Here is a 27,899-nt window from a genome sequence, read left to right as displayed (position 1 = left end):
AATAATCCTAAAATTTTTATGGAACTCGAAAAGACCCTCAATCACCAAGGAAATGTTAAAAAAGGAAAACAGAGCTTGAGGCAGCACAATGCCTGATTTCAAGCTATATTACAAAGCTGTGAATATAAAGACAGCATGGTACTGGCACAAAAACAGACACATACATCAATGGAACAGAATAGAGAGCCCAGATATGCACCTTCAACTCTATGGTCAAATAATCCTCTGTGCTTTCTTCAAGCTCAGTTAGTATCTTAATAATTATTATTCTGAACTCTAGTTCTGATATCTTATATCCATACTCATCAGGTTCCTGGCAGACAGTACTGCCTCTTGTTCTCTTTTTTGAGGTGAGTTTTTCCATCTTGCTATTCTGTCTTGCAGAAAATTGTTGCTTTTCTATTTGTAGAGTTGCAGCTACTGTTTTCTTAGATCTCTAGTTGAATTTGCAGTGTTCAGTATGATTTGATAGCTATCTAGCTGAGTTCCTGGGACCAGACAAAACTAAGATGTCCTACTCCCTCTGCCACCTTGGATCCCTCACCACTAAACGAATTTTAAAAACAAGTCCCCAAAGACTCAAACTATTTCTCAGTAATTTAATTTCATCCCAGAACAGACCTCAAGAATATTTTTAGAAATACAAAGTTATTCCAGCACTCAAATAACCTAAAAATGACAACTTCTGGCATTTAATAAAAAATTACCATATATGTAAATAAGTTGAATACAACTCATAATAAGGATAAGTAAAAATAAAAATTGATCAAAATTGATCCAAAATGGAAAAAGATGTCAAAAATAGCAGAAAAAGCAAAGTCTTTGTAACTATAATTGGTATAGTATATATAAAATCTAGATGAAAGATTGAACATGATTGTGACATAGCTGAAGTAAAAATACAATAGATGGAATTAATAAGATTAGTCCTGGAAATAAAAATATTAGTGAATTTGAAGACATAGCAATAGATATTATCCAAAATGAGACACATAGAAGAAAAAAAAAAAGACTAAAAAAGAATAGAATATTAGTGAATTGTGGGATAACTTCAAATGGCCTGGAACATGTGTAATTGGACTCTCTAAAGTAAAAGATAGGGACAAAATATTTTAAGAAACAATTACCTAAAATTTTCTATAATTTAAAAATTTTAAGTCTATATATCTGCAAATTATGGAAGCTCAGCAAAGTCCAAGTATAGAATTCCTGAAGAAAGTTACACCAGGGACATCATAATCAAATCTTCCAAAAACAGCAAGAGAAAAAAGATTAATCACATAGAAGGAAACCACTATAATACTTGTAGGTGAATTTATCAACAGAAACTGTGTACACCAGGGGAAACGGGATAGTATATTCAAAGTACTGAAAGAAAGAATTGCCAACAAGATATACTGTATCTTGAAAAGCTATCCTTTAAAAGTGAAAGAGAGATAAAGCATTTCTCAAAGAAACAAACATGGAGTTTTTCAACCATTAAAACTGCTTTACAATAAATGCTTAAAGTAGTTCTTCAAATGGAATTAAAAAACTAAACAGGACACCTGGGTGGCTCACATGCTTAAGAGTATGCCTTTGGTTCAGGTCATGGTCTCCAAGTCCTGGGATTGAGCCTCATGTTGGCCTCCCAGCTCAGTGGGGAGTCTGCTTCTCCATCCCCCTCTGCCTCTCTCCCCGCTTGTGCTCTCTCTGTCATTCTCTCTCTCTTAAATGAATAAATAAAATCTTAAAAAACAAAAACACCCACACTAAACGCAACAGGAGCATATGTGGAAGTATAAATCTCAGTGGCAAATGTGTATATCTATATATCTATTTCTCTCTCTCTCTATATACAAAATAATATGACACTTGTGGTTGTGCACAAATTACCAATAATCAAACATAAAAGTTAAAACAAAAGTATTTAGAATAACTATAAATATGAAACTTTGCAAAGGATTCACATTATTTAAAAAAGCCAATTCTGGTTTCAAGAACATAAAGTGTATGTGAGGTAAAAGTGTAGAATTTTTATATTGAATTGAACTTAAGTAATTATGAAATCAAAATAGATAGTTAAAGCTGTGAGAAGATCTATACAAGCATTATGATAACCAGAAAATCCCTATAAATTCCATTACAGAAATTTATCAAATAACAAGACAGAGAGGAAGAAAGGAACAAAGGAACTGTGAAAACAAAACAATGAACAAAATGGCAATACCAAGTTTTTAATCTATTGATAGTAATTTTAAATGTAAATGGTTGTAAATATAAATGGGTTAAATTCTCCAATCAAAAGGCATAGAATGGATGAATAGATTAGAACAGAAAACAATATCCAGCAATGTACTGTTTATAAGAGGCTCATTTTAGATATAAGGACACACATAAGTTGAGAGAAAATGGATAGAAAAAAATATACTTCAAGCAAATGCTAAACAAAATAGAAGTAGCTATACTTATATTAGATAAAAAGACGTTAAGTAAAAAATTGTCATTCTTAAGACCTTTATATAAAGGTCTTTGATAAAAGGGTCAGTTCAACAGGAAGATGTAAAAATTGTAAATATTTATCTACCCAACCTCAGAGGACCAAAATATATAAAACAAATATTGACATAGCTAAAGGGAAACAATGACAACATTACAATAATAAGAAATTTTATAACCACATTTTCATAACAGACAGAATATTGAGGGTAGAAAATCAATAAGGAAACAGCTAACTTGAATAACTCAATAGACAAAATGGATATGTCTATTATACAGCCACCCTACAGTGGCAGAATACACATTCTTCTTGAGCACACACAGAACATTCTCCAGGATAGATCACATGTTAGGCCACAAAATAAGTCAACAATTTAAGATTAAAGTCATCCCAGCTATCTTCTCAAATGACAGTGGAATGAATCTAGAAATCAATAACAGAAAACAAGAAAACTCATGAATACATGGAAATTGAACAACACATTCTTAAATCACCATTCGGTAAAAGATAAAATCAATGGGTAAAAGCTTTTCTAGGATCCAGAACAAGGCAAGGATGTTCATTCTCACCATTGCTATTCAACATAGTCCTTGAAGTCCTAGTCAGAGCAATCAGGTTAAGAAAAAAAAATTAAAGATGATCAAATGAGAAGAGACCTAAATTACAGCTATTTGCAGATGACATGATCATATATGTAGAAAATCCTAAAGACACTACAAAAAGCTCTTAGAAAAAATGAATTAGGTAAAGTTGTACCTGCAGAATCAACATGCAAAAATCAGTGGAATTTCTGCACACTAATAATAAACTAACTAAAACAGATATTAAGAAGAAAATAATCTCACTTATATTAGCAATAAAAAGAATAAAATACTCACATATTAACTTAAGCAAAGAGGTAATAGACTTGTACACTGAAATTGTACTATATATTGACTATAATATTGAAAACTTATACACTACAAAATATTGATGAAGGAAATTAAAAGCCAAAATAAATGGAAAGACATTGCATGTTCATGGTCTGGAGGAACTAAATTGTTAAAATGCCCATACTACCCAAAGTGATCTATAGATTCAATGCAATGCCTACCAAAATACCAAAGACCTGTGTGTGTTACAGAAGTTGGAAAAACAACTCAAAATTCATATAGAACCGCAAAAGACCCCAAATAGACAAAGCAATCTTGAGCAGGAAGAAAAAAGCTAGAGGTATCCCACTTATTTACCTCAAATTATATTATAAAGCTAAAATAATTAAGACAGTAAGGTACTGGCATAAAAATAGACATATAAACCAATGGAACAGAATAGAAAGCCCCAAACAAACCCATGCATAAAAATTATGGTCAACTGATCTTCAACAAGAGTGCCAAAATTACACAATGGGGAAAGGATAGTTTCTTCAGTGAATGATGGAAGACTGATAGCCACATGTAAAAGAATGAAATTGGACCCCTATGTCACAGCACATACAAAAATTACTCAAAATGGGATAAGAATTGAAAACATAAAGTCATAGGAGAAAAAAAGAGGGGGGAAATCTTGCTATTGGTATTCATAGTAATTTCTTAGGTACAGCACCAAAAGCACAGGCAACAAAAGTATATATAAATAAGGGGGATTACATTAAACTAAAAAACTTCTGCACAGAAAAGGAAATAGTTAACAAAATGAAAAGGCAACCCATAGAATGAGAAAAATATTTGTAATCCATATATCTGATAAGGGTTAATAGCCAAAATATATAAGGAATTCATACAGTTCTTCAGCAAAAAAGCAAATAACTTGATTAAAAAATAGCAAAGGACCACAAGAAACTTTTTTTTTTTAATTTTTTATTTTTTATAAACATGTATTTTTATCCCCAGGGGTACAGGTCTGTGAATCACCAGGTTTACACACTTCACAGCACTCACCAAAGCACATACCCTCCCCAATGTCCATAATCCCACCCTCTTCTCCCAAACCCCCTCCCCCCAGCAACCCTCAGTTTGTTTTGTGAGATTAAGAGTCACTTATGGTTTGTCTCCCTCCCAATCCCATCTTGTTTCTTTTATTCTTCTCCTACCCACTTAAGCCTCCATGTTGCATCACCACTTCCTCATATCAGGGAGATCATATGATAGTTGTCTTTCTCTGCTTGACTTATTTCGCTAAGCATGATTTGCTCTAGTTCCATCCATGTTGTCGCAAATGGCAAGATTTCATTTCTTTTGATGGCTGCATAGTATTCCATTGTGTATATATACCACATCTTCTTGATCCATTCATCTGTTGATGGACATCTAGGTTCTTTCCATAGTTTGGCTATTGTGGACATTGCTGCTATAAACATTCGGGTGCATGTGCCCCTTTGGATCACTACGTTTGTATCTTTAGGGAAAATACCCAATAGTGCAATTGCTGGGTCATAGGGTAGCTCTATTTTCAACATTCTGAGGAACCTCCATGCTGTTTTCCAGAGTGGCTGCACCAGCTTGCATTCCCACCAACAGTGTAGGAGGGTTCCCCTTTCTCCGCATCCTCGCCAGCATCTGTCATTTCCTGACTTGTTGATTTTAGCCATTCTGACTGGTGTGAGGTGATATCTCATTGTGGTTTTGATTTGTATTTCCCTGATGCCGAGTGATATGGAGCACTTTTTCATGTGTCTGTTGGCCATCTGGATGTCTTCTTTGCAGAAATGTCTGTTCATGTCCTCTGCCCATTTCTTGATTGGATTATTTGTTCTTTGGGTGTTGAGTTTGCTAAGTTCTTTATAGATTCTGGACACTAGTCCTTTATCTGATATGTCGTTTGCAAATATCTTCTCCCATTCTGTCAGTTGTCTTTTGATTTTGTTAACTGTTTCCTTTGCTGTGCAAAAGCTTTTGATCTTGATGAAATCCCAATAGTTCATTTTTTCCCTTGCTTCCCTTGCCTTTTGCGTTGTTCCTAGGAAGATGTTGCTGCGGCAGAGGTCGAAGAGGTTGCTGCCTGTGTTCTCCTCAAGGATTTTGATGGATTCCTTTCGCACATTGAGGTCCTTCATCCATTTTGAGTCTATTTTTGTGTGTGGTGTAAGGAAATGGTCCAATTTCATTTTTCTGCATGTGGCTGTGCAATTTTCCCAGCACCATTTATTGAAGAGGCTGTCTTTTTTCCATTGGACATTCTTTCCTGCTTTGTCGAAGATTAGTTGACCATAGAGTTGAGGGTCTATTTCTGGGCTCTCTATTCTGTTCCATTGATCTATGGGTCTGTTTTTGTGCCAGTACCATGCTGTCTTGATGATGACAGCTTTGTAATAGAGCTTGAAGTCCAAAATTGTGATGCCACCAACGTTGGCTTTCTTTTGCAATATCCCTTTGGCTATTCGAGGTCTTTTCTGGTTCCATATAAATTTTAGAATTATTTGTTCCATTTCTTTGAAAAAAAAAGAGAGCTATAGACCGATATCCTTGATGAACACAGATGCGAAAATACTCAACAAAATACTAGCCAATAGGATTCAACAGTACATTAAAAAAATTATTCATCACGACCAAGTGGGATTTATTCCAGGGCTGCAAGGTTGGTTCAACATCCGCAAATCAGTCAATGTGATACAACACATCAATAAAAGAAAGAACAAGAACCATATGATACTCTCAATAGATGCTGAAAAAGCATTTGACAAAGTACAGCATCCCTTCCTGATCAAAACTCTTCAAAGTGTAGGGATAGAGGGCACATACCTCAATATCATCAAAGCCATCTATGAAAAACCCACCGCAATTATCATTCTCAATGGAGAAAAACTGAAAGCTTTTCCACTAAGGTCAGGAACACGGCAGGGATGTCCATTATCACCACTGCTATTCAACACAGTACTAGAGGTCCTAGCCTCAGCAATCAGACAACAAAAGGAAATTAAAGGCATCCAAATCGGCAAAGAAGAAGTCAAATTATCACTCTTCGCAGATGATATGATACTATATGTGGAAAACCCAAAAGACTCCACTCCAAAACTGCTAGAACTTATACAGGAATTCAGTAAAGTGTCAGGATATAAAATCAATGCACAGAAATCAGTTGCATTTCTCTACACCAACAGCAAGACAGAAGAAAGAGATATTAAGGAGTCAATCCCATTTACAATTGCACCCAAAACCATAAGATACCTAGGAATAAACCTAACCAAAGAGACACAGAATCTATACTCAGAAAACTATAAAGTACTCATGAAAGAAATTGAGGAAGACACAAAGAAATGGAAAAATGTTCCATGCTCCTGGATTGGAAGAATAAATTTGTGAAAATGTCTATACTACCTAAAGCAATCTACACATTTAATGCAATTCCTATCAAAGTACCATCCATCTTTTTCAAAGAAATGGAACAAATAATTCTAAAATTTATATGGAACCAGAAAAGACCTCGAATAGCCAAAGGGATATTGCAAAAGAAAGCCAACGTTGGTGGCATCACAATTCCGGACTTCAAGCTCTATTACAAAGCTGTCATCATCAAGACAGCATGGTACTGGCACAAAAACAGACCCATAGATCAATGGAACAGAATAGAGAGCCCAGAAATAGACCCTCAACTCTATGGTCAACTAATCTTCGACAAAGCAGGAAAGAATGTCCAATGGAAAAAAGACAGCCTCTTCAATAAATGGTGCTGGGAAAATTGCACAGCCACATGCAGAAAAATGAAATTGGACCATTTCCTTACACCACACACAAAAATAGACTCAAAATGGATGAAGGACCTCAATGTGCGAAAGGAATCCATCAAAATCCTTGAGGAGAACACAGGCAGCAACCTCTTCGACCTCTGCCGCAGCAACATCTTCCTAGGAACAACGCAAAAGGCAAGGGAAGCAAGGGAAAAAATGAACTATTGGGATTTCATCAAGATCAAAAGCTTTTGCACAGCAAAGGAAACAGTTAACAAAATCAAAAGACAACTGACAGAATGGGAGAAGATATTTGCAAACGACATATCAGATAAAGGACTAGTGTCCAGAATCTATAAAGAACTTAGCAAACTCAACACCCAAAGAACAAATAATCCAATCAAGAAATGGGCAGAGGACATGAACAGACATTTCTGCAAAGAAGACATCCAGATGGCCAACAGACACATGAAAAAGTGCTCCATATCACTCGGCATCAGGGAAATACAAATCAAAACCACAATGAGATATCACCTCACACCAGTCAGAATGGCTAAAATCAACAAGTCAGGAAATGCCAGATGCTGGCGAGGATGTGGAGAAAGGGGAACCCTCCTCCACTGTTGGTGGGAATGCAAGCTGGTGCAGCCACTCTGGAAAACAGCATGGAGGTTCCTCAGAATGTTGAAAATAGAACTGCCCTATGACCCAGCAATTGCACTATTGGGCATTTACCCTAAAGATACAAATGTAGTGATCCAAAGGGGCACATGCACCCGAATGTTTATAGCAGCAATGTCCACAATAGCCAAACTATGGAAAGAACCTAGATGTCCATCAACAGATGAATGGATCAAGAAGATGTGGTATATATACACAATGGAATACTATGCAGCCATCAAAAGAAATGAAATCTTGCCATTTGCGACAACATGGATGGAACTAGAGCAAATCATGCTTAGCGAAATAAGTCAAGCAGAGAAAGACAACTATCATATGATCTCCCTGATATGAGGAAGTGGTGATGCAACATGGAGGCTTAAGTGGGTAGGAGAAGAATAAAAGAAACAAGATGGGATTGGGAGGGAGACAAACCATAAGTGACTCTTAATCTCACAAAACAAACTGAGGGTTGCTGGGGGGAGGGGGTTTGGGAGAAGAGGGTGGGATTATGGACATTGGGGAGGGTATGTGCTTTGGTGAGTGCTGTGAAGTGTGTAAACCTGGTGATTCACAGACCTGTACCCCTGGGGATAAAAATATATGTTTATAAAAAATAAAAATTAAAAAAAAGAAAAAAAGAAACTTTTAAAAAGAAGTTCAAATGTTTAACAGGTATATGAAAAGGTGTTCAACAACACAAATTGCCAGAGAAATGAAATCAAAATCACAATGAGATATCACTTCATACTTGTTAGGATGGTTATTATCAAAAAGAAAAGATGGGCTGCCTGGGTGGCTCAGTCTGTTGAGCTTCTGCTTCAGCTCAGGTCACGGTCTCAGTGTCCTGGGATAGAGCCCTATGTTGGGCTCCCAGCTCAGTATGTAGGCTGCTGCTTCTGCTCCCTCTTCCCCCTGCTCGTGTGCTCTCTATTAAATTAATAAATAAAATCTTAAAAAAAAAAGAAAAAAATATAAGTGCTGGGGAGGATGTGGAGAAAAAGGAACACTTGTACTGTTGGTGAGAATATAAATTAATAATGCCATTATGGAAAACATACAGAAGTTCCTAAAAACATTAAAAATATAACTATCATATGATCAGCAGTCCCACTTCTGGATATATATCCAAATTAAATAAAATGAGGATCAGGAAGAGATACTGCACTCTCATGTTCATTGCAGCATTATTACAATAGTCAAAATATGGAAACCACCTAAATGTCTTCAATAGATGAATGGGTATAGAAAATGTCACACACACACAGACACACAGACACACAGACACACACACACACACACACACACACACTGAAATATTCAGTTTTTAAAAAGAAGGAAATCCTGACTTCAATATAGATATATGACAACATGGATAGAACTGGAGGACATTATGCTAAACAAAATAAGCATGATACAGAAAGAAATATTGTATGATCTTGATGGTGCTTGTTGCTCGGGACTGGGGGAAGCAGAAATGGGATTATGTGGTTCAAAGGGTACAAACTTGCAGTTAAGCAAAATGAGTAAGTTCTAGAGATCTAATGTACAACACAGTGACTATAGTTAATGATACTTGAAAATTGCTGAGAAGATAGATCTTAATGTTCTCACCACACACACCATAAAGATAATTATGTGAGGTAATGGATATGTTAACTAACTTAATGGCAATCCTTTCACAATATATAAGTATCAATTCATCATGTTGTACACCTTAAACTTACATGATATTATATGTCAATTACATCTTAATAAAAAACTAAAAAGACAAATAAAATAACTTATAAATTATATACATCATGTGTATATGTATATATATACACACTATTTTTATGTCAATGATATATCAATAAAGCTGTTTAAAAACTGAAGAAAGAATTCATCACAAGCAGATCCATATTATAAGAAAGGAAGTTCTTTTTCAGGTAGTAGCAAAATTATAAGGGATGGAAACATGATTTACAAAAAAGAAATGCTGGAAAGCAGTGAAAACATATGAGGGTAAATATATAACATATTTTTCTTATATTTTAAATTGTTTCTAATAATTATTAAACAAAATATGGAGTTTGGGATTTATGACACATGTAGAAATAAAATATGTGATAGCAAAAACACAATGTATGAGGTGAAAGAAATGAATACTATTGAAAAGTCTTATACTATTTGTGAAGTGGTATAATATCATTTGAAGGTAGTCTGTGATAGGCTGAAGATATCCTACAAACCTTTTTTTTTTTTAAGATTTTATTTATTTATTTGACAGACAGAGATCACAAGTAGTTAGAGAGGCAGGCAGAGGGAGAGAGGAAGCAGCAGACTCCCTAAGGAGCAGAGAGCCTGATGCGGGGCTCGATCCCAGCACCCTGGGTTCATGACCCGAGCCAAAGGTAGAGGCTTAACCCACTGAGCCACCCAGGTGCCCCGATATCCTACAGACCTTAAAGGAACCACTAAAATAACAGAGTTATAGCTAATCAACCAACAATGGAAATAAAATAGAATCATTGATAATACTCAATTCAAAAGCATACAGAAAATGAGGAGAAAGACAATACAATAGTTGGGGCAAATAGAAAACAAATATTAACAATTACTTTAAATGTAAACAGTTTAAATGCTCAAAAGACAGAGATTATTAGACTTGACGGAAGAACAAGTCTCAACTACATGCTACTTACAAAACATGCATTCTAAATATAAAGACACAAATAGATTAAAAGTAAAAGAATGGAAAAGACTTACCATGCTAACAATAAGAAAAGGAAAGCTGAGATGGTTATATTAATATCAGTAGATTTCTGAACTAAGAATAATGCCATATAATATATAAATAATAAATAAATAATAATGCCAATAAAGAAGTTCATTTCATAATGATATAAAGATCAGTTCATTAATAGGATATAACAATTTCAAATGTTTGTAAATCTAGTAACTGAACTTCAAAATATATAAAAGAAAAAAAACTGATAGAACTGCAAGGCAAAATCAGTAAATCCACAATTATAGTTGATTTTAACACCCCTTTCTCAAAAATTGATAGAACAAGTAGACATAAAAGCAGCAAAATGACTGTAACTTAATGCTAGCAACCAAATTTGACCTGAATGACATTTATAAAATACTCTACTCAATACCATCAGAATATAAATTCTTTGTAAGTTCACTCAGAACACTTACTAGGTTGGAAAATATCCTGACTGTAAAACAAGTCTTAATACCTTTAAAGGGACTCAAATAGTGCAAAGTATATTTTTTGACCATTGTAGAATTTAATTAAAAATTGATAATAAAAACATATCTGGAAAATCACAGTAACTTGCAAATTTGTCAACATTTGGGAACTTCTTATTACACAAAGATCAAAGAAGAAAGTAAGGGAAATTAGAAGGTATTTTGAAATGAATGAAAATCCAACATATCAAATTTGTGGGATGCTACTAAAGCTGTACTTAGGGGGAAATTTACTAAATGCTTATATTAGAAGAGAAAAGGGTATAAAGCCAATGATCTCACCTTGAGAGACTAGAGAAAGAAAAGGAAAGGAAACCTAAAGGAGGCAGAGGAAAGTAAACACATATCAGAATGGAAATCAATAAAATAGAAAAGAAAAACAAAAACCACAGAAAATCAATGAAACCAAACACTGGTTGTTTGAGAGGCTCAATAAACTGATGACTCTCTGGCAAGATTGATAAGGAAATGGATAGAAGACATACCTGACCAGTATCAGCAATTAGAAATGTGACATCACTACAGATACTAAAAGAATAATAAAGGAATATTATGAACAACTTTATGACAATGAATCTGACAAAGTAGTTGAAATGGACAAATTGTGTGAAAGACACAAATTAACCAAGAAGAAATAGATAACAAGAATATCATGATATCTATTTTCAAGAAATAAAATTTGTAGATTAAAAACCTTCCCCCAAAGAAACTCCAGGCCCAGAATGCTTCACTGATGAATTCTATAAAATATTTAAGAAAAAATTTACTTCTATATAAACTTAGCTAGAAAATGAAAAAGGAGGGTATATATCCTAACTCAGTCTATGAGGCAAGCTTTACCTTATGTCAAAGCAAATACATTACAGGAGAAGAAAACTTATAGATCAATACTTTTCACAAACACAGATGTAAATATTTGGAACAAAATTTTAACCAATAAAATTCAGTTATATATCAATATTAAAAGAATAAATATTATGATCAAAGGAGGTTTATTTTAAGTGTGTACGGTTGCTTTAACATTAAGAACCATATGATCTTTTTAGTAGATGCATAAAAAGCATTTGACAAAAATCCAATATTCATTCATAATATTCATTGCCACAGTTTAACATTCTGAGTCATGATCCTGTTACTCCTTTGTTTGAAACTTTCCCGTTGCTTCCCATTACCTATTATAAAAATCAAATTCCTCATCCTGGTGTTCAAGGCTCCCTGTGATCACTGCCCAATCTTGGCCCCTAAAACTCTGTTACACCAATTTATGCACTGTCCAGTGGGGCAATGCTATAAAGTGCCTTGTATCAACCTGATCCTAGCTTTTTCTGCCTCCTTCACTTTGTTTATGCTGCTCCTTTTCTCTAGGCTGGCGGTTCTCAGCCTTGACTGTGCATTAGAATTACCATGGGATTAAAAAAAAAAATACAATGTTCAATTCTACCACTAGAAATTCTGACTCAAAGAGTCTAGGCTAGGGTCAGGACGTTAAAAACCTCTCAGATGATTCAACTTTGTAGGTACAATTGAGAACTAGTGCATATCCAAAATTTACTTATCTTTCTTAGATAATTCTACTTAACAACTCCTTCACAAAATCTTCCCAGGTCATCCTCGACTGGGAGAAAATTCTCTAAATGCCTTGATACTTAATTTGTCTCTCTCAATCCTTTTACCTGCAGGTCTTCCTCGTCTGAGTGAAAGTTCTTAAAACCATATTCACAAGTCTTTTTTTTTTTTTTTGAATTTTTGCTCCAAATAGATCATTCTTAACACACTGGTTAGATGTTGAGTGAATAATTTCTTATAGTGCTTTTAGATGGTTGAGAGAACACTTAATTATTCACTATAGTTGAATGGTAACAGTGGTTGATTTTAGGAAATCTGACCTAAGCGGAAAGCAGATTCCTTTATGTCTGACCTTTAAACTGGCTAGTAAGTCCTTTTAGCCCTCTCACACTCTCTGTCGACATGTGTTTATTTCTCATAATTCACAATTCAATCTGTTGTTAAAGCAACAAGAAAAGCAGGATTAAGTAAATGTATAAACGAGTCAGCTCTTTTATTTTAGCTCTCATATCAACTTTCTTCTTGACCAATTCTTTTTGCCATAGATACCAACCACCATAAAAATGGATTAATTTTTCTTCTATTTTGAACTTAAGCACCTAGTAGAAGAGAAAAAAAGACACTAAATCCATATGAGTGATTTGCCAATAACAAAAAATAGGGTTGACTTTATTTGTAGGGATTATGTAGTGCTGTTTCCTCTAGCATCTTTGAAAAACCAGCATTCCTTGTTTGGTTCCCTAATAAATTACATTGATTTCTTATCATTGCTCAGAACATAAAAGAGTTATATTTCAATAAACTGCTTAAGGTTTTAGATGAAATCAGGAATGTAATATCAGATTAAAACTTCATTTCCTACTGAAGTAAAGTAGTTCCTATTCCAATAAAAGATGTTAAATAGTTCAAATAGAATATGTACCTGGATCTAGATTGGCCTACTTCTTCAAGAATCATAGAAAAGTGTTTCCAGGCTTTCTCTGCAGGGGATGAGTGTGAAAGAAGTTTCTTTGAATCACCAAACAAAGATAGGAAGTAATCTTCTCCTTCCCCAGTTACTGGTATCTCAGGAGCAAGGTATGGCAGAGCCTGTCTCTTTGTCATTATGGAGCTGTTGATTCCTTTCAAAGAAACCAAAGAGGAAAGAAACAAAGAGAAGTAAATACAAGGACATTAAAAAAGAACACAAAGCCAGTATCTTTGTTCTTCGCTTCTACAAAATTATTTTCTTTATGCATTTTACTGTCACTTTCAAACTCAATGAGGATAATTAAAAGCTATACACCAAAGTCTATGAAATAGCTAGTGATTATTTTTAGTGACACACAATTCCTAGAGATTATGTTAGTTATCTTAAATTATCAATAACATCATTAGCATAATGACTTTTATTTAATTGATTATTCCATTGTACCAGAAGCATCATAAGTTCTCAAGGAGGTAAATATTTGAGCGTCTCAAATTTGGACATGTTATGTATAAATACAACTTTATTTCATATTAGCCATCCTCCCAAATTACTACCCATAAATTAAAACTGCAAATGAACCCTTCCTACAAATAGTTAGTAATTTTGCTAGGTAAGGACTTGAATTTCCTCTAATAAACTAAAATAGTTTATTAGAAAGAGAGAGTAATGCTTAATCAGTCTCTTGGAAATTTGTTCTTTTAAAATTTTCACTACTAAGGTTTAAATACAAAATAGTTTTTATAATTTTGCATGGAAAGCAGCAGGCTAGATAAATCTAATGATGTGTCTGCAAAGAGTGAGTAACGCTATAGAGAGAGACCCTGATGATGTGGTTAGAACAATATGTCTTGGATTTTATCCCAGCTCTGCTGCTTAGTAAGCCAACTGATTTAAACTTTCTAATTCTCCATTTTCCTGAACATAAAATAATACAACCTTGTGTAAGGTAATGTGAGGATTGAAGAAAATGTAGATAACTGCCTAGTACAGTGTCTAGTTTTTAATAGGTGTTTAGTAAGTGACAGCAATTATTGTAGTTCACTACAATAGTGTAGTTCACTGTGTTCAAAATCATCAAAAGACTGAGACAATCTAGAGTTTGCTTCATATTCTTGTATCTTTAACAAAACCAAAGAAAGGTGAAAGATAGCAATGCATAAGCACATAGTTGCTAAAGAGGATCCCTCAAAATATTTTGTTTAGAAGAAATATTTGGAATTAAGTTAGTTCATTCCCAGTCATTTGACTATTTACTTAATCCTTAAATTCCTTTGGGGAAGGAGATTATATAGTATTCTTTTTGATGGCCTATCTTGAGGGATGAAAACCTTTATATTGTAAAAAGGAAGAAGAAATTAATTTTAGTTCCAGTTGTTATTTCATCTAGAGGAACAAATGGAAAGGAATCAAAGGTAACAAGTTTCAGTGGATCCAGGCATTTATCTACAGAACCTGAACCTACAGTAACTGAAGAAGACTGCATATCCCAGCTCAACTCTCATCTTGCAAGGGGAAACCACTATAAGTTGTTTTTTTTCCCTAATATCTTTCACATATAGATATATATGTAGAATATATATCATGATGGTACAGGGATAAAGAAGGAAAAATATTCTGTCCCTAGATGTAAGTTGGTATGGATTTTAGTCATTGCTAAAGGTCACTGTAATCTTAGGAGGCTTCTTTAAAAAGTGTATAGGCGTACAAACAATGAAGCATAGGGAATAATGGCAGTAGATCAAAATCCTACATAACACTGTGTCACAAGTTTAGCAAAATATCAGAAACAAAATGAAATATAGATAACCAACAGCCAGGCTTAAATATCTATGGAATAATAGAGGAAAATAGAGGCATCAAGTAGTCATGGGTGTGTTTATGCAACCAGTTTTGAAACTTGTTAACTGGTAATTACGATACAGACCCCAAATCTAGCGTATTCAATGAGGAGGAGGTGCTTACAGATATATTCATATTCATGACTAATTTTTATTTAGTACTTCCTATATGCTAGGTGATTTTCATACATATCTTATTTAATCATTAGATCAGCCCTGTGAAGTTGATATTTTAATCCCTATTTTGCACTTGTAGGTGTAATTGGACTCAGGAACACCTAACCTATTATCTCACAGTGTAGAAATATCCTTTAGACAAGTCCTCTGTTTCCAAGACCATGATGTTTTCAGTAAAATATGATAACATTCCCTTGAAGTTCCCTAACATGAGGAACACACTGTGGATATTGCTGAGTGCATTGCTTACACTGTTGGCAACTGTAGAACATGAATTTTTCCTATTGTAGTACTGTTTTCATTTTCTTCTCCTCCAAATTCATTAATGTTCTATCTTTCCACCATTTTTCTTACCATTTATTTCGTTTCTTTGTTATATGTCTGTTTTATCCTTACTTAAGCTATAAGTCTCCTAGTGGCACAAATACATAAGACATTGCTTAAATCTTTCTGGCAGTGTTCAGAAGAAGGGGAGTTAATGCTATACATTAGAATTTTTATCTAGCAATTCTAGAGCATCTAAACCATCAACCCATAAATGATTGTGACAATTAAAGATATTTTAATCATGGGGATGATACATTTGGCCACATACATTTATATTCCCTGAATATGACTAAGTGTTAGGATCAATATTGAGCATAATCAAATTACTCTGCATATGACATTAAGAAATCTGTGTTATTGGAATTCATTCTGACTTGTAGGCATATAAAAATCTATTAAACTACATGATTTAAAAATAATCTTAAAAAAATTGGTATGGGGTCCCTGGGTGAATCAGCAAGTTAAAGCCTCTGCCTTTGGCTCAGGTCGTGATCCCAGGGTCCTGGAATCGAGTCCCGCATTGGGCTCTCTGCCCGGCAGAGAGCCTGCTTCCTCCTCTCTCTCTCTCTCTCTTTCTCTGCCTCTCTGCCTGCTTGTGATCTCTGTCTGTCAAATAAATGAGTGAAATCTTAAAAAAAAAAAAAATCAGTACATGTTTTGCTTACCCACGCTGTTTTCTGATCTGGAAAGTCCCACTCCTGTAGTTTTAGGAGTCTTCTGCCCAATTGTTGATACAGTTAGTCCACTAAAGTGAGGGCTAGACAGAGTGTAATCAAGAGGCATTTCGTAGGATAATGACCATGGAAATGACAATGCTGGATCTGAATTGGCTGTCGGAAAAAAATGTGCTAAAGATCGCTGTGTCATTAGGAGACTGTCTTGGGTATCTTTTCTTCTGTGTACAAAAAATAGTACAATAAGTGAGAAACTAAAAATGAATAGACATGAACATAAGAATCATGAACTATGATTATTACCCAGAGTTCTGCTTTTCAAAGGACTTATGTATCTACATAAGCATAAGGACATCTTATAGTTGTAGTTTTAACAATCTAAATAAGATGCATGAATGTTAAGAAATGCTTTTATTTACTCTTTTAACTAAAAATCAGTCAATCAGGGTGCCTGGGCTTCTCAGCTGATTTAGTATCTGCCTTCAGCTCAGGTCATGATCTTGGGGTCCTGGGATTGAGTCCCACACTGAAGCCTGCTCAGGGGTAGTCTGACTCTCCTTCTGTGCTCCCTTTCCCTCTGTTCTCTCTTGTGCTCTCTCTCAAGGAAAGTAATAAAATATTTATTTAAAAAATAAAAATAAAAAATAAATATCCATCAATTGTTGCTGTAGATGATTTTGAAAAAGGCTAAAAGTAGAAAGAAGAAAAGAAAAATCACCAAAATGCTACCAACCAAAAATTTTACCAAAAAAATCACAAAATGCTACCAACCATTTCATACTGTTATGTTAGTCACCATACAGTAAATCATTAGTTTTTGATGTAGTGTTCAATGATTCATTATTTGTGTATAACACCCAGTGCTCATTATAACATGTACCCTCCTTAATACCCATCACCCTAAACTCTTCCCCCCAAACCCCTCCCCTCTGAAACCCTCAGATTGTTTCCTGGGGTCCATAGTCTCTCATGGTTCATTCCCCCTCTGATTCCCCCCCCCTTCAGTTTTCCCTTCCTTCCCCTAATGTCCTCCATGTTATTCCTTAAGTTCCACATATGAGTGAAATGATGTGATAATTGACTTATGTCACTTAGCATAATCTCCTCTGGTTCCATCCATATCGATGCAAATGGTAGGTATTCATCCCTTCCAATGGTTGAGTGTAATTTCATTGTATATATGAACCGTATCTTCTTTATTCATTCATCCAGTGAAGAACATCTTGGCTTCTTCCATAATTTGGCTATTGTGGACATTGCTGCTATAAACATTCGGGTGCATGTGCCCCTTTGGACCTCCACATTTGTATCTTTAGGATATATGCCCAGTAGTGCAATTGCTGGGTCATAGGGTAGCTCTATTTTCAGTTTTTTGAGGACCCTCCACACTGTTTTCCAGAGTGGTTGCACCAGCTTGCATTCCCACCAACAGTGTAGGAGGGTTCCCCTCTCTCCACATCCTCGCCAGCATCTGTCGTTTCCTGACTTGTTAATTTTAGCCATTCTGACTGGTGTGAGGTGGTATCTCATTGTGGTTTTGACTTGTATTTCCCTGATGCTGAGTGATGTGGAGCACGTTTTCATGTGTCTATTGGCCATCTGGATGTCTTCTTTGCAGAAATGTCTGTTCATGTCCTCTGTGCATTTCTTGATTAGATTATTTGTTCTTTGGATGTCTTCTGTCCATTTTTTAACCGGATTATTTGTTTTTTGGGTTTTGAGTTTGACAAGTTCTTTATAGATCTTGGATACCAGCCCTTTATCTGTAATGTCATTTGTGAATGTCTCCTCTCACTCCATGGGTTGCCTCTTTGTTTTGTTGACTATTTCTTTTGCTGTGCAGAAGCTTTTTATCTTGATGAAGTACCAAAAGTTCATTTTTGCTTTTGTTTCCCTTGCTTTTGGTAACGTGTCATGAAAGAAGTTGCTATGGCAGAGGTCAAAGAGGTTACTGCCTATGTTCTCCTCTAGGATTTTGATGGATTCCTGTATCACACTGAGGTCTCTCATCCACTTTGAGTTTATCTTTGTGTATGGTGTAAGTGGATGGTCCATTGTCATTCCTCTGTCTGTGGCGGTTCAATTTTCCCAGCACCTATTATTGAAGAGATTTTTTCTTTTTTCTTTTTTTTTTTAATTTTTAAAATATTTAATTCATTTACTTGACAGAGAGAGGGAATGCAAGCAAGGAAAGACTAAGAGGGAGAAGCAGGCTTCCCACTGAACAGGGAACCCAATGTAGGGCTCAATCCCAGGACTCTGGGATCATCACCTGAGCTGAAAGCAGACGTTCAATGACTGAGCCACCCAGGTGCCCTGAGACTGTCTTTTTTCCATTAGATATTCTTTCCTTCTTCATCAAAGATTAGTTGACCATAGAGTCAAGTGTTGATTTCTGGGCTTTCTATTCTGTCCCATTGTTCCGTGTCCATTTTTGTGCCAGTCCCACGCTGTCTTGATGATCACAGCTTCGTAAAATAGCTTGAAGTCAAGCATTGTGATGACCCCAACTTTGGTTTTCTTTTTTAACACTCCTCTGGCTATTTGGGGTCTTTTCTGGTTCTGTACAAATTTTAGGATTGTTTCTTCCAGCTCTGTGAAAAATGTTGATGGTATTTTGATAGGGATTGCTTTGAAAGTGTAGATTTCTCTGGAAAGGATAGACATTTTAGCAATGTTTATTCTTCCAGTCCATGAGCATGGAATGTTTCTCCATCTGTGTCTTCCTCAATTTCTTTCATAAAAAGTTCTAGAGTACAGATTCTTTACCTCTTTGGTTAGGTTTATTCCAGGATATCTTATGGTTTTTGGTCCTATTGTAAATGAAATCGACTCCTTAATTTTTCTTTCCGCAGTTACATTGTTAGTGTATAGGAAAGCAACTGATTTCTGTGCATTGATTTTGTATCCTGCCACATTTCTGAATTGCTGTATGAGTTCTAGTAATTTTGGAGTCTTTTGGGTTTTCCACATAAAGTGTCATGTCATCTATGAGGGAGAGAGTTTGACTTCTTCTTTGCCAATTTGGATTCCTTTATTTCCTTTTGTTCTCTGACGGTTGATGCTAGGACTTCCAGTACTATATTGAACAATAGTGGTGAGAGTGGGGATTTCTGTCATGTTTCTGACCTTAAGGGAAAAGCTGTCAGCTTTTCCCCATTGAGAATGATATTTGCTGTGGGCTTTTCATAGATGGTTTTTATGAAATTGAGGTATATTCCTTCTATCCCTATACTCTAAAGAGTTTTAATCAATAAAAGATGCAGTATTTTGTCAAATGATTTTTCTGCATCAATTTGAGAGGATCATATGGTTCTTGTCTTTTTTTTTTTTTTAATGTGCTCTAGCATGTTGATTGATTTACGAATGTTGAACCACCCTTGTCCCCCAGGAACAAATCCCACCTGGTCGTGAGGGATAATCCTTTTAATGTATTGTTGGATTCTATCGGCTAAGATCTTATTATTTTGTACCCATTTCAACATCAGGGATATCTGTCTGTAATTCTCCTTTTTATGGTGTCTTTGCCTGGTTTTGAAATCAGGGTAATGCTGGCCTCATAGAATGAGTTTGGAAATTTCCCTTCTGTTTCTATCTTTTGAAACAGCTTCAGGAAAATAGGTATTATTTCATCCTTAAATGTTTGATAAGATTCCCCTGGGAAGCCTCTGGCCCTGGGCTCTTGTTTTTAGGAGGTTTTTTGTTTGTTTGTTTGTTTTAACTGCTTCAGTTTCATCACTCTTTATTGGCCTATTCAGATTGTCTATTTCTTCCTGTTTCAGTCTTGGTAGTTTATAAGTTTCCAGAAATGAATGTATTTCTTCCAGGTTGCTTAATTTGTTGGCATATAGTTGCTGGTAATTTCCAATAATTGTTTCTATTTCCTTGGTGTTAGTCATGAACTCTCCCCTTTCATTCATGATTTTATTAATTTGGGTCCTCTCTCTTCTTAGTCTTTCCAGAATTTTATCTTATTAATTCTTTCAAAGAAGCAGCTTATAGTTTCATTGATCTGCTCTACTGTTTTTCTGATTTGTATTTCATTGCTCTCTGCTCTAATCTTTATTACTTCCCTTCTCCTGCTTGGTTTAGGTTTTATTCGCTATTCTTTCTCCAAGTCCTTTAGGTGTAAGGTTAGCTTGTGCATTCTGGATTTTTCTACTTTTTTGAGTGAGGCTTGGATGGCTATGTATTTCTCCTTTAGGACTGCCTTTCCAGTAACTGATAGATATTGGATCAATGTGTTTTCATTCTAATTGGTTTCCATGAATTGTTTAAGTTCTTTTTTAATTTCCTGGTTGAACCAAACATTCTTCAGCAGGATGGTCTTTAACTTCCATGTGTTTGAATTCCTTCCAATTTTTTTCTTATGATTGAGTGCCAGTTTCAAAACACTATGGTCTGCTGGGTCATAGGGCAGTTCTATTTTCAACATTTTGAGGAACCTCCATGCTGTTTTCCAGAGTGGCTGCACCAGCTTGCATTCCCACCAACAGTGTAGGAGGGTTCCCCTTTCTCCGCATCCTCACCAGCATCTGTCATTTCCTGACTTGTTGATTTTAGCCATTCTGACTGGTGTGAGGTGATCTCCCTGATATGAGGAAGTGGTGATGCAACATGGAGGCTTAAGTGGGTAGGAGAAGAATAAATGAAACAAGATGGGATTGGGAGGGAGACAAACCATAAGTGACTCTTAATCTCACAAAACAAACTGAGGGTTGCTGGGGGGAGGGGGTTTGGGAGAAGGGGGTGGGATTATGGACATTGGGGAGGGTATGTGCTTTGGTGAGTGCTGTGAAGTGTGTAAACCTGGTGATTCACAGACCTGTACCCCTGGGGATAAAAATATATGTTTGTAAAAAATAAAAAATTAAAATAGAAAAAAAAAACACTATGGTCTGAAAATACACGGGGAATAATTTCAGTCTTTTGGTATTGGTTGAGACCTGATTTGTGACACAATATATTGTCTATTCCAGAGAAAGTTCCATGTGCATTTGGGAAGAATGAGTATTCTGTTGTTTAGGGTGGAATGTTCTATATGTATCTATGAGGTCCATCTGGTCCAATGTGTCATTCAGAGCTCGTTTCTTTGTTGATCTTCTGCTTAGATAAATCTGTCCATTTCTGAGAGTGGAGTGTTAAGACATCCTGCTATTAAAGTATTATTATCAATATAATTCTTTATTTTGGTTAATAGTTGGCTTATGCATTCAGCTGTTCCCATGTTGGGGGATAGATATTTATAATTGTTAGATCTTATGGGACAGACCCTTTACGTGTGATATACTGTCCCTCTACATCTTTTACTACAGTCTTTAGCTTAAAATCTAATTTTTCTGATGTTCTCCATCCCTTGACTTTCAACCGTAAGTATCTTTATATTCAAAATGAGTCTCTTGTAGACAGCATCTGGATGGGTGATGCATTTTATCTAATTTGCAACCCTGTGATATTCCTCCCTCCATATGTAAGAAATCTCTTCCCCCTAGCTGCTCTCAGAATAGCTTCACTGGGTCTAAGATTTGCAGGTTTTACCTCCTATATGCTGGGATGTTTTTCTGTTCTTATTGATCTCGGGAAGGGTCCTCTCTGCCTCTTGGACACAAATGCTTGTTTACTTCCCCAGATTTGGGATGTTCTTAGCTACAATTTGTTCAAATATGCCTTCTAGTCCTTTCTCTCTCTCCATCCCCTCAGGGATCCCATTAATTCTGATATTGCAATGCTTCATGACATCACTGATCTCTTTAAGTCTGTTCTCCTATGCTTCTAGCTGTTTATTTTAGGCCTCCTCAGCTTCCTTTCTTTATATTATCTTCTAGCTCACTAATTCATTCTTCTGCCTCATTACACTGGCTGTCAGGATATACAATTTAGACTGCATCTCGTTCATAGTATTTTTAAGTTTGGCCTGATTAGATCTCATTTCTGCCCTTAGAGATTCTATATTGTCACTAATATTTCTCTTAAGCCTAGATATTGACTTCCTAATTGCTATTCTGAAGTCTATCTCTGACATCTTGGTTTTATTCATAACCATTAGGTCTGTGGCAGAGACCACAGTCTCTTTTTTCTCTGTTGGAGGTTCCTCCTCCTACTAACTCTGTGGAGGGGTGGTTGAGAGAATACACAGAGTCCAAAGTATTAACCATGATGTAAGCAAGATGCACCCATTTTATGCAGACCCTAGTGTTGTCTTCCTCTTGTTCTTCCACTCTGTCTTCTGGGGGAAGGGCCTGCCATGCTATTACTCAGGCAACCCTACTTGGGGAGAGATGCCCTGTCCCTGTCTAGGGGTTGGCCTCAATGGAAACCATTTTTTTTAGCTTTTGTTCTCTAGTGGTTTTCTGCATCTCTCCTGAGAGCCAGAGCAAAAATAGTCACACCCAAAACTCTGTCCAAGAGGAGACAAGTCATAGTCTGCTCTTCACTGAACCCTTCAAGATACAGTCTCTGTTTCTGTAGGTGCTACTAAAAAAGGCAGACTCCTGCAGTGGTGTGTGCCTACAGCATATCTCCCAGAAGTCAACCCCAGGGTTGGGGCATGTCTCTGCCTTTTGGGCTTCTAAAACTGTGAGTGTCTAGGTTCATGTGTGTGCACCTGCAATTCCTGGGTCCTGTGTGGGGCTTTCTCTCTGCAAATTTGGGCCTGGTTCTCATTGTAGGATCCTCTTGTGCTCCAGTGTTATATCACTTTTGAGGCACCAGCTTATGACAGCTCCTTCCCCCTTCTGTTTATCCTCTGATATCTGCCTGCAGATTCACGACTCCATCCTTCACACTTTGCAACCTGCAGAGATTTTCTCGTTGTAGAGATCCAGATAGATATTCTTACCTCTCAGGCTGATTTCTTGGGTATTCAGAATGGTTTGGTAGATAGATAGCTAAATTCAGGGGACCAGCTGAAATAGGGTCCCTTATTCCTCCACTATCTTGCCTCCTCCACTCCATTCCAGTGTTTCTAACATCTTTTTTTACTCAAAATTGAGACTCTAGAAACCATTTATATACCACTTTTATTACTTACTATATATTTCCCTTTCCATTAACTAAAAAAATGGTTATAATTCCTGCTTAATATATTATTGTTTAGTAAACATTTTCCTTTAATTCCTGCTAACTGATTTTCCTATACTTATAAAAATTCCAGTTAATGTCTACTTTCAAATATATTCTGAAAATTAATTAAATACAGTATACATGTATATATGTCTGTGCATGTGTGTACGTGTGTGTGTATGTGTGTATATGTATGTTGAGGGGAATATAGAAAAGGAAGAAAACAGACTTAATTTCTAGGTATTATTTTTATAATTAAATCTGACTACAAACACAGGTTTTTATTTCTTTGTTTTTCAAAAACATAAAAACATCTGTTAACTAGTGTGTATTTAAACAAAGCCTCTAAACTACAACACAATAATTTTACAAGTAACGTAATATTCCCATGGCTTGGCTCATGAAAAGATTTATGACAACTCCATTTTATGAGTCACATTGAGACTTAGTTCCCTTAAAGCAATCTGTGTGTATGTGTATGTATATGTGTATTTAACAATTGAATTGTAAACAAAGTCCTGGGGTCCAAAATCCTCTAGCTTTTTGAAAAACTGGATAAATGGCCAGTTCATGCACCCCGTTATTGTGGGCCACTTATTTATCCTCTGTAAGTCAAGAGCTAAGAATTTTGCCTCCATGGCTTATTTCTATTTTGGTTCTTTATTTTACAGAGTTACTATAAAGATATTTTAGCAAGTCCTCTGGTTTGTTGTTTGTTTTTGTTTTCCAAATATTTCTATAAGGGAACAAGAGCATGAAGTACCCAAATCTGCCAAAGTGATGTCAGTCTTAATCTCTCTGTTTACTAGGAGGTATTCATAATCATTTTGTTCTACAATTTGTAAATTCCTTCATCAGAAGTATTATTATCTGGAGAGCTTTGTACTCAAAACTAGACTTCTCTAAATGTACCTCTCAGAGGGCACAGACATCTCAGGCATTTTTTTGAATATAAATAAATGGCACTGGCTTGAAAATTGTACTACGAGGCCAGTATATATAAAGCTTGAGCATTAGCTATTCTGCTGACACCTAAGCACTCATCTTTGTCAGAAAACCTCTAACCCATGAAAATATACTCTAGAGTAGGATGTGGTAGTTTGTGGAAAGGAGACTAAGAGGTAGATTGTCAAGTTACAATATTTCATCTCTGTCCAACCTGAGACAGGATCATATGACATGATTTCTGCCTGACACTAACATAAGCAGAAAATGTACTTTTCAAAGTTCCTTACATCTGCGTTTCATTATAAACTGGCTATATCTTTTCAGCATGTTCATTTTAAAAGCTCCAAAGTTTTTTTCTTCCTCCAGTAAAATAATACCATTTCCAAATAATTTAATTCCACAGGAGAGTCCTAATAAGCTTTTGCAAATGTTGTGATTAAAGAAATCTGGCTTAGGGCCACAAAGTGTTCTTATATTTGTGGCTGAATAAGATTTTTTTAAAGATTTTATTTATTTATTTGACACAGGGAGAGATATCACAAGTAGGCAAAGAGGCAGGCAGAGAGAGAGAGGGAGAAGCAAGCTTCCTGCTGAGCAGAGAGCCTGATGTGGGGTTCAATCGCAGGACCCTAAGATCATGACCTGAGCTGAAGGCAGAGGCTTAACCTACTGAGCCATACAGGCACCCCTGAAAAAGAAATTTCTAATGGTTGCACACACCTCTGAAAGAGGTGAGACATTTAACAAGAGACATATGGGATGTGCCCCATTGTCTAAACTCTGCACTCACTATCCTGTTAGAGTTCTTTTGGAAGATGAGAGATTTGTCCTAGTGCTTAGTTAGCTTGCCCTCTATCATACGGAATTTTGTAAGTCTTCTTACATTTTGTTTCCTCTGTAATTGATTAAGTACTACACCAGAGGTAGTTATAGAAGTTCAATTCCCACATTTCAGTGTTATTTTGGGAGATGCTACATTGGTAATTCGGACAACAATCATTTCTCAGATGACCTCTAAGAACAAATATTTTAAAAATGAACTTATCAGTAAATGCAGGACATGTAGGTACAAAATAACTAGCTTTAAATTGGGTATATTCAATACTAGAGGTCATTTTAAAAAAAAATTGGAAAACTCATGCTCATGTTTTTATTGATAGAATGATTCATACTAGTAGTAAAAATAGGGACTTGTAGGTTTTTTTTTGTTTTTTTTTTTGGTTATTGTTATTGTTTTTGTTTTTCTTTTTGGGGGTAGCGAGGGAGTTGTAGTTTTTATTCAAAGTCTTCACAGGCATTTCCAAAAAACACAATTCTCTAGCAATTCTTTGTCTCAAAGGTTAGTAAAAGAGTTTTAAAGAAATTGTCTGTCAATTGCCTTAACATGTTAAGTTCTGAAATCTCAACCATGTCTTATATGACAGAGATCTGTCCAGGTAAATTTTTGCATTATTCAAGGACTCAACTTCATAAAACTGGGGTTAAAAAAATAGTTGTACATTATAGTTAATTAATTTTAGAAGATATTCTAAATCAATGGAATCAACTAGAATCAATTCTAGTTACAGCTACTTAAAATAAGATGTTTTGAAACAAGAGGTCAAGTACTCTATCATTATCCTCTAAATCTCAGATCCTCCTCTCATTTGTGCCATTCTTACTGTGTTTGATTCTTCATTTTATCTTCCTGCTCATGAAGTTCATTCTGCAGGGCCACCAAAGTTTTCTGACTGGCTTGCATGCCTTTCATCTTGGCTAGGAGAAAATTCTCTTTTCTTTCCTGGGGAAACAAGTCACGATACTAGTAATAAATATAGTTGAAGTTCAAGGTAGATTTTTTTTTTTCAAGTGACCTCAGCTGTTAATCTAACTACCTCAAGCCATCTGCCAGATCTAATAATTTCTTTCCCAAGCTGGTGCCAGAACCAGGTTTCTAAAGTAAGTATGTAAGCACTGACAGAGCCAATACTAGTACTGGTTAATCATATTATTCAAATCAAGGTGAAGGTGTGTGGCCTTCACTGGAAGCAGCTCAAGAAACAAGGTGGCAACCCAGCACAGATACCTTTATGACTATAACCTTCACATCTGGCCAACACTGCCTGTTAGAACACTGTGAGGTAATGTCTCCATGGTTACAAGGTTCCAGTCTCTGAGCAATTATGTTGACACTGCACCTGGTTTGTAGTTTGCAGACATTGAATATGGTAACTTGTTTTTAGGAGAGTCAGACAAATTTTGCCACCAAAATATTCAATAATCTATTTTGGCTTTATGAGGCTCAAAGCTAGTATGTAAATATTTGGAGCTTTAGTCACTGTTTTTAATTGTTTTTTTGATTTTTGTTTTGTTCTGACAAATGCTCTTTGAACACATGGAAATAGCCAAGTAGCAGTAACAGAAAACTTGTGTACTTTTCAGGCAGAAAGAAAGCTATTGGTAGAAGTAGTGAAATCAAAGCCAGGAGATTTACATTCTTCTAGTTATGCCAGCAGTATGATTTAGAAGAAATCAGTTGGTTCAGATTCTAACCTTGAATAAAAAATTCACACTTAATATTTTATGGTAATGATGGTATAAGAATAAAATTAACACTGTACACAGTTTTAAGATATATTAGCAATATGATTACTGGATGAGTAAATTCATTAAATATTTAAATGAACATCTATTCTGTACCAAGAACCAGACAGATACTATGAATAAATAGTTCTTGCTTCAAGGAATAATGATAAGATATCTTCCAATAAGGATTAGAAAATGGCTTCCATCATGGAATGATGAGCATTATTTAATAAAAAGGACAATGAGCAAAGTAACTGTTTTAATAAGAGAAAACGATTTCTTGGGGACCCTGTGAAATAGTGGAATGGGAGGATCCTAAACTCACCTTGTCACACAGATACTCTTAGATAACAACTACATCAATATAACTAACCCAGAAAATGATCTGAAGACTGGCATAATAGACTCACTACAGTTAACTGTAGAAAGGAGGCCACATGAGAAAATGGTGAAAGGATGGAGCTCCAGCTGGGAAAAAACCTAACTTGAGAGTCTAACCACAAAGACTGGAGGGACACCACAAACAGAGGAAAGGGAGAGAAACATGTCCCACACCAGGCATCCTAGACATGCAGGACCTACACTGGGAAGATGAGTCCCCATAACATTTGGTTTTGAAAATGAGAGAGCTTAACATTGTGAGGTTCCCCCCCCCCCCAGATTTTATTTATTTATTTGACAGACAGAGATCACAAATAGGCAGAGAGGCAGGCAAAAAGAGAGAGGAAGGGAAACAGGCTCCTTGCTG

General features: G+C 35.7%; 1 protein-coding gene across 12 annotated transcripts in view; it reads right to left on the bottom strand.

Annotated features, from left to right (window-relative positions):
- The window catches only part of LMNTD1 (lamin tail domain containing 1), a 521,212-nt gene that overhangs the window by 57,079 nt on the left and 436,234 nt on the right, over positions 1-27,899 (bottom strand). For 3 of the 12 annotated variants that reach the window (XM_082738528.1, XM_082738534.1, XM_082738533.1), the window contains 3 exons: positions 26,248-26,366; positions 16,568-16,830; positions 13,513-13,711 (listed from right to left, as the gene is read on the bottom strand). In XM_082738528.1, coding sequence (XP_082594654.1) covers positions 13,513-13,711; positions 16,568-16,830; positions 26,248-26,366 — 581 coding nt within the window. The other 9 variants (XM_082738539.1, XM_082738531.1, XM_082738536.1 and 6 more) reach the window with 8 other exon arrangements.

Source organism: Mustela nivalis (assembly GCF_964662115.1).
Source record: "Mustela nivalis genome assembly, chromosome: 7".
NCBI classification, from domain to species: Eukaryota; Metazoa; Chordata; class Mammalia; order Carnivora; family Mustelidae; genus Mustela; species Mustela nivalis.
This window is presented reverse-complemented; position numbering and strand designations above follow the sequence as displayed.